A 12,161-nucleotide genomic window follows, 5' to 3' on the forward strand; every position below is an offset into this window, starting at 1 on the left:
GAGGAAGGGTCTGCCTCTCGGCTGGGCCCCAGGCAGGCCGGGGCCTTGCTGGCTGTGTGGTAGCCCTGCCCCTGGGCGGCTCGGCCTTGCCCTGTGAGAGGCCGTCGGTGTTGGAGGCCTGGCCTCAGGCAACCTGCCCTTCCACCTGGCAGCGGGGGCTGCTTCATGGGACTTTTCTCTGTCCCTCCCTGTGGAGGACGTTTCTCTGATTTGCTGCATGAGAAGCGGTTTGCAAAGACAAGCTTCACTTTTGGAAGGTTTCCTGGTGGCTGATTGCTGCTTAGACTGTGAAGCGGTGACTTTTGTTCCGTTCTCTCTCTTCACCCGCTTTTCTTTGGGGCACAGTGACCTGGGGAGGTGGGGTGGGGAGTGGCCGCCCTGCGCCCGTGGGAGGCTGGTCTCTGAAAGTCAGAGTACAACCTCTCTTCCCTGCAGAACAACTTCATCAACCTCAGCTTCCTCCGCCTCTTCCGTGCTGCCCGACTCATCAAGCTGCTCCGCCAAGGCTACACCATCCGCATCCTGCTCTGGACCTTCGTCCAGTCCTTCAAGGTGAGGCTGGGCATGGCCAGGCGCGGCCTGACCCCTCCCTTGTCGTGCAGGCTGGGGGGCTTCTGCCGCCACCGCCCGAGTGCCCTCCTCGGGAAGGCCGGGGCGGGTGCCCACACCTCCCGTGGTCCCCGTTGTCCCGTGATGGTTTGTAAGGACACTTTCAGTTTTACGGAGAGTATCTTGTTTATGCTCACAAAGGGCTGACGTGGCTTTTATGACTTGATTTGTAGATGAAGAAGTTGACAGTAGCTTGGTGGTCAGTGGGGTGGGTCTGCAGTCAGCTGAGGCCAGTGTGGCCCCAGAGACCCGGCCACCATCCGCTCTCCAGACGAGGCTCAGGCAAGGGGGCAGGCGGCTCTGCCGGAGCTGACCCGTCCCCCCTGTGTCTCTGCAGGCCCTGCCCTACGTGTGCCTGCTCATCGCCATGCTGTTCTTCATCTACGCCATCATCGGCATGCAGGTGGGTGTGCACGGGGCCGTCGCACGGTAACGATGCAGGTTCGCACTTGGCAACGTTTCTATGAGCCAGGTGCCGTTCTAAGCGCTTTATGAACTTAATCCTCAGAAAGACTCTTCTGTGGCTGAAGCCAGGCAGTGCCACCCGTTGTGGGCAGATGCCCGGCCCTGCTCTCTAGTGGAATCCTGCTGGGCTGTGCTAGGGCGCCGGTGGGCACGATTGCTTGGGTGCTGGGCCCCCACGGTGGTGGAGTGTTTGAGCACATCTGCAAGACGCCGAGCGGCCTGCGGCGCAGCAGCTGGTCACTCTTTTGGCCCAGAAGCACTTCTGAAGGACAAGCGTCCCGATCCTGTACAGGAGATTATATACTGTTGAAGGAAAAAGTCAGCAGGATCATACCAGGTCACTGTCCTGGTCAAAGTTAGCTTGCATAATTTATCTTTATTTTGTCAAAGAACGCCCTGTCAGCTATTTGGGAAAATGTTTAAAATACACAAAGCAGCGTCCCAGTTGATACCTTTGGCATCTGGCCACTTTCCAATAGTAGGGATGGGAGATGGACTCAAATGTTAATTTGTAGTGGAAGGAGACAGTGTCTAAAGGTTAGCTGAAAACTGATTTTTAAACTCTATTTTCAGGGGTTGAAAAGTTGTCTTGCTTAAAATTTGCTGAGATCTGATGCTGTTTAAAACAAATATATTTTTTTTTCTTGCTTTGGTCTGTGGGCATACAAAGACATATGTCACTGATCTTTATTTTTGATGTATATATGATGATTCATAAATTTTCATCTGGATTCCAGATTTTAAGCTACTTAGAGTTAGGGACTCATTTGCATTTCTAACCTTGAAAGAAAGAAATTAAAATGGATAGAAAGCCCATTGTGATGTTTGCACAGAAGTGCAAAGAGAAACGTTCAAGTGACGTATCGGAACATCAGTATAATTACTGGTTTGGAGTCATTGACGACAGAGTGAATTTTAAAACGCTTCCCTTCTTCTGTCTGGCAGAGCCCACCAAAACTTAGCTCTGGGTCCCCCTTTTACTAGTCACGCTGGCAGATCCCTGGACAGGCTCAGAGCCGGAGCCAGCGCACGCTGGGCCGTGGGACAGGGATACATTTGCCTCTCCAGAGGTTTTCTCTACCCTGGAAATGCACAGACGCTGCTGAAGCTGGAAGCCACCAGCCCCGGCAGCAGTGGTGGCGGCGGCTTCTGTCAGGGTCCTCTGGCTAAGGGCAGCGTCCTGTCCCGTGTGGGCGCACACGTGCACACACACCATCTCCTGCCCGGCTGCAGCTCCTGAAGACCCAGCAGCAGTGGTCTGCAGCCTTCTTCTCCACTTCAGGTGTTTGGAAACATCGCCCTGGACGACGACACCAGCATCAACCGGCACAACAACTTCCGGACGTTTCTACAAGCCTTGATGCTGCTGTTCAGGTGCGCTGTGGGGAGGTGGGTCCAGGCTCAGTGGCTTCTTCACTCAGGGTGGGACCACCCCGCAACCCTGGTCACACTGGCTTCTCCGCAGTGGACCTTTCCAGTTTCTCCTCTTTTTCTGCTTGTTCTTCCCTAAGGGCTCCTGGGCCTCAAGACAGCCTGAAGGGAAGGCCATGAGGAGGTCAGCCTGAGAGCGCCAGGCCGGGCCCGCCTCCTCCACCTTGTCTCTGCTCCCCGGCGGCAGCCGCAGGGCCTCCAGTGGGGCTGCAGCCCGAGAGGTCTGGGAGGACAGAAGGTGTCCAAAGGGCTTTTCTTGGTGTGCCAGCCCCAAGCTTCCCGTCTGCTCACCTTAGTGATTCCGGGGATCTGTGCTGTCAGGAGAAGCAGGGCAGTGGAGAGCTGCTGTCAGCAGCGTGTACCCACTCAGTGGCCCAGGGAACCCAACCGGCCAGAAGTGCCGTGCTGATGGGAGCTGCAGTTCCTGAGGCTCGGGGGTGCAGCCAAGGGGAGCACCGGGGGGTGCCTGGAGGAGCACAGGCTTGTGTTAGCTCAGAGGCCTTCCTGCGAAGATGTGTGTGGGACGGCTCCCCAGCCATTGCTGTCAGGCGTGGACACCCGTGGACTGGGGCTGTCCACCCCCGTGGCTTGAGAATGCACTTGTGGGCGGAGGCCAGAGAGTTGAATGTGTCTCCCTCCTTCACCATGACCCTAGGAGGGGAGAAAAGAGCTCTTTGTAGTGATTTATGGTGGAGGGGTCCTGACAGCACACCCTGCCTTGGGCCCTTTCCTGAGGTTTCACCATCTGTGTTCACTTACGTAAATGCATCGGGCGGGCTGCTGCCAGGCCCACCCTTGGGGACCCGCAGCACATCTGGCCCAATGCAGATGCGTTTTGGGCACCGTGGGAGTTCTTCTTTATATGGAGGGTGAGCTCAGATCAGGCCTGCTTCACTGAGCTGCCTGGAGAGAGTTTTTGACTTGTTCTTTGCAGCAGATGAACAAGTATCCTTAGGCTTACACTTTCCCCAGATAGTGTCGTTTCTCTGGACTTTAGCTATTGCATTAACTTTATTTCTTTGTTGATTAATAGCCTGCCTTGTGCCACAAAAGATATGAAGTGAGCCTTGGTTTTAAGCCTTTGATCTCAGAGATCTCTCTTCCTTCCTCATCTTGGTGTCACATGTGGGCACCCTCATCATTCAGGCCTGGCACGGGCTGAACCAGCCGTTGTCAGTAGGGAGTGGGCCCAGCTTCTGCCCAGGGCTGACCACATAGGGGCACAGGGGGGACCCAGGCCTCTGGCCCACCTGCAGGTCTGGTGCACATCTGGCCCCTGGTGCTGGCCTCACGCGCAGAAGCAAAAGTCCACACAGGAGGGGCCTCTGTAGCAGCTGCTCAGGGCGAGGGTGTTCTTGATGTGTTCGAGAAGCAGTAGAAGCTGGGGTGGCTGGTATGGAGTGAGTGGGGACCATGGCAGGGGGTGAGGCCAGGGAAAGGGCAGGCTGTGGGCAGTCTTGTGGATTTTTAACTTTTGCAGGGAGTGAGGGGGTCATTGAGGGGTCATTGATCTTATCCCTGGGCTGCTGGTGGGGAGCGAGCACCAATTAAGAAGCTGTTGCAGCAGCCCAGGGAGGTGGGGGTAGTACGTGTCTGGCTGGTTTGAAGGCCGATGAGCTGATGATCAAGACGTGGTGGGCGAGGTGGCGAGGGTGACTCCCGCGTATTTGGCCTGAGCAGTGGGAAGGATGGAGTCGCTGTGTCCTGAATCCAGGAAGACTGGGTGGCGTTCTGGGGAGATCAGAGCCCACAGAGGGGAGCTCGCCATGGTGCTGACTTCTGGTGCGGTGGATTCTTTCCCGTAACTAGGGCTTTCCCAATTATGATCAGCTTGAAAAGCTAATGCCAGAGGTTTCTTTTTAAGAAGCAACATCTGATACCCAGACCTCACACATGTGCAGGATCCCTGTGGGAAGGAACCCAGCTCTCCTGAACTCCCAGGCTCCCTCCCAGGGCCGGTCCTGGGCCGTCCTTCCTGGGCCTCACGCTCTGCCCTCTTCTCAGGAGCGCCACTGGGGAGGCCTGGCACGAGATCATGCTGTCCTGCCTCAGCAGCCGGGCCTGCGACGAGCTCGCCAATGCCACTGAGTGTGGGAGCGACTTCGCCTACTTCTACTTTGTCTCCTTCATCTTCCTCTGCTCCTTTCTGGTGAGCCCTGGGCATTGTGCCCATCCCATCGCCTGCATCTGCCTGTCTCAGACCACCTTGGGTCCCCCTAGTCTCTTGCTGGTCCCTGATTTTCATCCGTGTCACATGAAAGCTGATTCCATGTTGATGGTCCTCGTTTCCCCAGAGATGAGGACCTCATTAATCCTGAAAGGACCCCCTGGGTAATGAGCTCCTGTGGGCCTGCCTTTACTTCTGTGGAAGGGGTTTTCAGTTTCTGTAGGGCATTTGTCCCTCAGTTCTCAGCTTCTAGAAGGACTTGCACCGTGGTGATAAGATACGAAGCAGCAGAATTCCAGCCAGCCTGCCTGTGGCCCATGAGCTACGGAAGCTTGTGGGGTCAGGTTGGAGGTGTCAGCGGGCCAGGTCCCAGGGTGCGGATTTTATTACAAGTCAGCAGAAGGCTCTGGGACACTGTGAGCAGTGACGTCATCTGCTTGACATTAAAACCTCACTCTGGCTTCTGGCTTCTGGTCAGGAGGGGCTGTAAGTGAGCAGGAGGTAATCGGAAGTGACAGTTGGAGAAGGTGGGTGTGAAAGAAGTTGTGTGGACTTGGGCTGCATTGTAAAGGTAGAGCTGACACAATTGATGATTGAACATGAGCATGAGAGCAAAAGAGGGAAAAACGCTGCCTTCTGGGGTTTGCTGGGGTGATGGAGTGAGTGGTTCTTCCCCCGAGGTGGAAAGGTTGGGGAGCCGTGGGCATGAGGATAAGGAGGGAGCGGGTAGAGACACGTGGGGGCCTCTGGGCTGGAGATGTGAATTCGTTGTCATTAGTATTTGGTGTATCCATCAGGCTTGATGATACCCTCTAGGTCCCTGTGTGGTTCAGAGACCCACGGCTTAAATATCGCCTGAGCACTGGTTAGAAATGCAGATTCCTGGGTCCCTTCCAAGACTTGCTGTATCAGGATCTCTGGGAGAGGGACCCAGGAATCAGTTTTAACAAGCTCCCCGGGTGATTCTGTGTGTGCTAAATTCGAGGAGCACTGACCTATGGAGAGTGTGAGTGCTGAAGACTCAGCCCTGGGGGCATTTAGGAGACAGAAGGGAGCATGGGATCCAGAAGTTGGTAAGGAGCAGTGAGGCAGGTGAGAGCCAGGAGAGGGCAGTCCCCTAAAAACCAAGGGAAGACAGTGTCCCTAGTGGGAGGGAATCATCAACCACGTGAAATATTGTTGGGAGGTAAAGTAAAATGATGACTGAGAATTGTTCATGGGGTGTGGAAAGGTAGAAGCCATGGGCGCCCTTCACAGGAACAATTTCTTTGGAGTGTTAGGATCAAAGCCTTACTGCAGCAGGTTCAAGAGATAATAAGAAGCAAAGAGCATAGCAAGAGTGGACAGCTCCTTTCCACAGTGGGCAGTGCTGAGCAGACACTTCAGATTTACAGTCATAACTTTCACGCAGGACCAGCCAGCACAGTTTGTGCTTTTCTCGGGCCATATTCTCTACTTGGCACCATGGGTAGCAAAGTGCATTATTCAGATTTGGGATTTACCAGACAAGGGTAAGGAGGGAGAAAACGATGTGTGTAAAAGTATCATTTTAGTGCTGGATGTGGGATCAGGCCTGGGGACAGGAGGGAGGGGAGGGGCTGGGCCACTGGATCAGAGGCCCCCATGGGACACAAGTATTAGATGTAGTGAGCCAGAAGCATAGGAAATGTGGGCAGAGAGCGAGACATCTGTGGTTAAGACTTTGGAGGTGGTAACGGTAATGTTCATTGGTAGTCACTGGTAATGAGTTGTTTTGCACAGCCATACGAGTAAGGGGCTGAGATGATGGCGGGAGGCTGGGGGGAGGTCAAGGATCAGAGAGGCCAGGCAATAGTTGACCCATCTCTGTGGATATTAGCAGCAACAAGAGTTAAGAGTAGATGTGGGGACAAATACAGCAAGTCAGGTGCACATTTCCCAGGAAGCAGGGGGAGGTTGGTAGACCATGAGCCTTAAACGGCACGCTTTTTTCTTAAGAGGATGGAGGGGGATATCAGTGTTTCACCTAGAGCAATGGGAAATGAAGAACATTCAGGTAAGATGAGGATAAAAGAATTTCTGTTGATGGTGAACTGTGAGTTTTGGAAGGTACAGTAGAAGGTTGGGGTAGTTGGGAAAGGTGTGCATTTGAGACATATGAGCTTGCATATTGATAGAAAAATACAGAAAAATCTATGAAACTAGTGTTTCACTAGTTGCCAGAAACCAAGGAGAGGATTTGCATGTTGGGGTCATTCCCTGATACCTCAGAAGACCCACTGTGGGCAGTGGGGAAGGAAGGCTTTCTGGAGAGTCACCCATCTTGTAGGTAGTGGGGACATTGGTCTCTATGAAGTTCAAAGACATCTGGTGCTGCAAGAGCCAGCCAATCCATGGGCGCAAGGTTGAGCCCACCAGGTTGGCTTCACTGTGCTCTGGCTGCAGAAATAATGTTCCATAGAAAGCCACATTCATGATGCCACACCATCCACAGGACCAACACTCCCTGGACATGTCAAGGGTGAGTCGAGGCATGACATTGTTCTATTGATTCCATTCATCCAGCAATTCCACTTCTGAGTATATATCCAAAAGAAATGAAAACAGGGTATTGAAGCAATATCTACACTCCCATATTCATTGCAGCATTATTCACAATAGCAAACATAGGAAACAACCTAAGTGTCCATCAACAGACGAATGAATATAGAGGATGTGATACACACACACACACACACACACACACACACACACACACACAATTGAATAGTATTCAGCCATGAGAAGGAAATCCTGCAATTTGTGACAACATGGATGGACCTTGAGGGCATTATGCTAAATGAAATAAGCCAGACAGAGAAAGACAAATAGTGCATAGTATCACTTATATGTGGAATCTTTTTTTTAAGAAGTCAAAATCATAGAAACAGAGCAGAAAAGTTGTTGCCAGGGCCTGGGGATTGGGGAAATAAGGAGAGGTTGATAAAAGGGTACAAACTTTCAGCTATATAAACAAAGTCTGAGTATCTGATGTAAAACATGGTGAGTATAGTTTTTAAGACTGTATTATATAATTGAAATTTGCTAAGAGAGTAGAACTTAAATGTTCTATCACAAAAAGATAAACGTGAGGTGATAGATGTGTTAGTTAATAGATGGCGGGAATCCTTTCACAATGTATATGTATATCAAATCACCACAATGTACACTTTAAGAATCTTACAATTTTGTCAATTCCACCTTAATAAAGCCTGGGGGTGGGGGACAATGTGGTGCTGGCATAAGGATAAATATATAGAGCAATGGAATAGGATTGAGAGTCTAGAAGTAAACCCAAACATCTATGGCCAATTGATTTTTGACAAGGATGCCAAGACCTTTCAATATGGAAAGAACAGTTTCTCTAACAAATGGGGAGGAGCTAACTGGTTATCCACATGCAAAACAATGAAGTTGGACCCTTACCTCACTCCATGTAAAAAAATTAACTCAAAATTGATCAAAGACCTAAGTGTGAGAACTAAAACTGTAAAACTTTTAGAAGAAAACATAGGGAACCAATCTTCATGACCTCAGATTTGGCAAAGGATTCTTAGATTTGACATCATAATCACAAGCAAGAAAAGAAAAAAAATAGATAAATTGAACTACTCAAAATTTAATACTTTTGTGCATTAAAGGATATTATAAAAATATGAAAATACAATAGAAGGAATGGGAGAAAATATTTTATAAGGGGTTAATATGCAAAATATATAAAGAACTCCTACAACTCAACAACAAAAAGAGAAACAACCATATAAAAATGGACAAAGAATCAGAATAGTCATTTTTCCAAAGAAGATATTCAACTGGCCAGCCAACAAGCACATAAAGACATTCAACATCCTTGGTCATTAAGGAAATGCAAATAAAAACCACAATGAGATACCATTTTGCACTCACGAGGATGGCTAGAATAATTTTTTTCTTTTTTTTAAACAGAAGATACCAGGTGTTGGTGAGGACATGGAGAAATAGGAACTTTTGTACATTGCTGATGGAAATGTAAAAAACAATAGCTTCTGTGGAAAACAGTTTGGAAGTTCCTCAAAAAATTAATCATAAAATTACCATATGACCCAGAAATCCCATTCCTAGGTATGTACACAAGAGAAATGAAATTATATGTCTACACAGAAATTTGTCCATGAATATTTATAGCAGCACTAACCATAACAGCCAAAGGTGGAAACAACCCAAATGTCCATCAGTGGATGAATGGATAAACAAATTGTAGTACATACCTACAAAGGAATATTATTCAGCCATAAACAGGAAGGAAGTTCAGACAAACGCTGCAACATGGATGAACTCTGAAAACATCACACTAAGTGAAAGAAGCCAGACACAAAAGGTCATACATTGTATGGATCTTTTTATTCGAAGTATCCAAAATAGACAAATCTACAGGTACAGAAAGGAGATTGGTGGTTTCTAGGGAATGGGAGGATGGAGGAATAAGGAGTGATTACTTAGGAGTGCAAGATATTCTTTAGGAGTGATGAAAAAAATTTGAAACTAGGGAAGTGGTGGTTGCACAGTATTGTGCGTACACTAAATGCCACTGAATTGTAGACTTAAGTGTATGTTAAGTGAATTTCAACTCAATTAAAAAAAAGAAAACAAAATACCTGAGCTGTAGTTCTCTAGAGCCCAAACTATTAAGTCCAAAGTTGCTACTTTCCTTGAAGGTTTACCTGAGAAGGGGAGAGGGTGGGGACCACACAGTGGAGAAGATTAACCTAGACGGCAGGACAGATCATGGACAGGAGATGCTGGGCCTGAATGAGAATGGGGTGGGAGAAGTAGAGAACAGAAGCCTTCAGAGGACAAATACTGGGTTGGGGTTAGCCTGTGGGACCTAGAACTGGGGAAGGATGCTGCTGGTGGTGGTGGCAGTGTACAGGGGGCCTGGGAAGCCCTCTGCAAGGCTGTGGAGGGAGCAGGTTGGGCAGGCGCTGCCTGAGTCAGTGACGTGTGCTGCCCTATCCGCCTCACACGGAGACTTCGGCTGCAGGTGGAGAGGTGGGGGAGGGGGCAGGCTGAGGTCTCTGGATGTCACCTCTTTTCCTTCCTGTCCTGCAGATGTTGAACCTCTTTGTGGCGGTGATCATGGACAATTTTGAGTACCTTACGCGGGACTCTTCCATCCTAGGGCCTCACCACCTGGACGAGTTCATCCGGGTCTGGGCTGAGTACGACCCGGCTGCGTGGTGAGTGAGCCCCCATGCTGCGTGGTCCTCGGGGGTGGTCCCTGCCACCCACGGATGTCGGCACAGGGCTGGTGGCTGCAGACATGTTTCAAGTGAGCGTTCCCCCTTTGGGTTTTGCTTGGGAGTTAGGGTTCCATCCTGCTCCCCGTGGGGTGCTGCTGAGCCCCCTCCCAGGGGGTGCGCTCATTCTCACTCTCGGTGTTCTTGTATACAGCTCCCTGCGCTGAGAAATGCTCTTCTCAGACCCTCAGTCCAGCCCTTTGGAGGTTATCTGGGGGTCATGGAAGGTTTTCAGGGGGTTGTGAGACTCAGGGTTCCTACTGAACGGGAGCTCACTGTCTTCTCACATCTGGGGTCGTGGAGAGCGTGTGGAAACAGAGAAGGACCTTCTCTCAGGGCCTCGCCATGCTTGTGAAGCTCTGAGGCCTCTGTGGGCAGAAGTAATGTGGGGCTTAGGACATTCTCCTCTGTGGACTCAGGGCTCTCCCTCCCTGCCACCTCCTTGACGTCAAGAGCCAAGTGCACCTCTGTGTCACCAGCCCAGGCTGCGAATAGAGGGTTCTTGGTAAAGTTTTATTGAAATCAGATGAGCTGCCAGGAAGGGTCTAGTGTGATTGAGGCCCTTTGGTCTTGGTAAAAAAGGGTTACTGTGCTGCTGTTGCGTGAGTGAGGGGCGATTCGCTTCCAGACAGAGCAAGGGTGTCCTGTAGGGAGTGGCTTGGGGTCAGGAGGCGGTGGAGACTGTGTTTCGTCGGAGAGTCTTGCGCACCTGTGACGTTTCGTCCTCGGGGTCAGCACGGCAGCGCGGGCCCACCATCTGCCCATTTGTCTGTTCCTTCATCGCTCACTCATTCCCTTGCTCATTTATTCATTCACCCTCTCGATCCGTGACTTGAGGAGTGACTAAGGGTGTACTCTGCAGCAAAACACAGGACACAGAGGGCCCGAGAGATCTGGCCGTTGGTCAGACCCAGGCCTGCTCTGCGCGCCACTCACAGTGAGCCCGGGAGTGAAGTGTGCGCCAGGGCGGGGGCTCCAGGGGGACGAGAAGACCATGGGGCTGGGGTGCAGCCGCTTGCCGCCTCCTCTCCCTCCGGCTCCCCGGCCTGCCCGTGTCCCTGCGGCGCAGCTCCGTGTTTGGTCACCCTTTGTGTGGTAGAGGCCTGCAGGAGACGGGCAGTGTCCTCGTGGGAGGATCCTGTTGCCCACAGAGCAGCTGGGACTCTGAGTCCAAGTTCAGCGGGGGGAACGCTCTGGAGCTTTCCGACCCTCCAGGCCCCGAAAGCCTGGGAGCTTGGCTGGGCTCCCGTACCCACTTCTTATGCAGTCCCCATGGATCCCCCATCCCATCACAGTGAGGGTCCGGAAGGTGCTATGTGAGGCCCTTTCCAGTCCGGGCAGCACCAGGGCCTTGGGGCTCTTCCAGGCCCAGAGCATCTCTGAGTGTGTTCCAGTGTAGTGAAAAATTTCCAGTTTTCACACAGTGTAGAACGATCCTGGCTGTTATTTGTGGTTTGTGCTGTATGTGATTTTTCACGGTCTTGGAGAGTCCTGTCATTTTTCTGATGCGTCAGCACATTTGCCCACAGCACATGCTGGAGTCCACTGGCTCGGGGTATTCCTGGGTTCTCTGGTCAGGAAGGCCCAGCCAGATCGGAGGGGAGACTGGCCACACCCAAGGCCTGGCCCTTTCAGGCAGAGGGCGGGAGAGAGTCCAGCTGAGGCAGGACTGAGGCTCATTCCAGGAGGGCCGTCCTGACCGTGGTCTAAGGAGATGCTGCTGCGTCTGGGCATAGTTTTTTCTAGAGGAGAAAACAGAGGTGGTTGTGCAGAGCGTGGCTTGGCCTAACAGGCAAAGGCAAGTCAGCGCAGGCCCGCGAGAGGGGGTAGAGGAGAAAACAGAGGTGGTGTGCAGGGCGTGGCTTGGCCTAACAGGCAAAGGCAAGTCAGCGCAGGCCCGCGAGAGGGGGTGGAGGAGAAAACAGAGGTGGTGTGCCGAGCGTGGCTTGGCCTAACAGGCAAAGGCAAGTCAGCGCAGGCCCGCGAGAGGGGCATAATGTCTCAACAGAGATGTTGTACAGAGCGTGGCTTGGACTAACAGGCAAAGCGCAAGTCAGCGCAGGCCCGCGAGAGGGGGTAGAGGAGAAAACAGAGGTGGTTGTGCAGAGCGTGGCTTGGCCTAACAGGCAAAGGCAAGTCAGCGCAGGCCCGCGAGAGGGGGTAGAGGAGAAAACAGAGGTGTTGTACAGAGCGTG

General features: G+C 51.7%; 1 protein-coding gene across 2 annotated transcripts in view; it reads left to right on the top strand.

Annotated features, from left to right (window-relative positions):
- The window catches only part of CACNA1B (calcium voltage-gated channel subunit alpha1 B), a 184,193-nt gene that overhangs the window by 153,211 nt on the left and 18,821 nt on the right, over positions 1-12,161 (top strand). For both annotated transcript variants that reach the window (XM_059926165.1, XM_059926166.1), the window contains exons 33-37: positions 436-552; positions 947-1,012; positions 2,357-2,448; positions 4,510-4,654; positions 9,779-9,906. In XM_059926165.1, coding sequence (XP_059782148.1) covers positions 436-552; positions 947-1,012; positions 2,357-2,448; positions 4,510-4,654; positions 9,779-9,906 — 548 coding nt within the window. The remainder of the gene's footprint in view (positions 1-435; positions 553-946; positions 1,013-2,356; positions 2,449-4,509; positions 4,655-9,778; positions 9,907-12,161) is intronic.

This window comes from Balaenoptera ricei, chromosome 6 (genome assembly GCF_028023285.1).
Source record: "Balaenoptera ricei isolate mBalRic1 chromosome 6, mBalRic1.hap2, whole genome shotgun sequence".
Taxonomy (NCBI): Eukaryota; Metazoa; Chordata; class Mammalia; order Artiodactyla; family Balaenopteridae; genus Balaenoptera; species Balaenoptera ricei.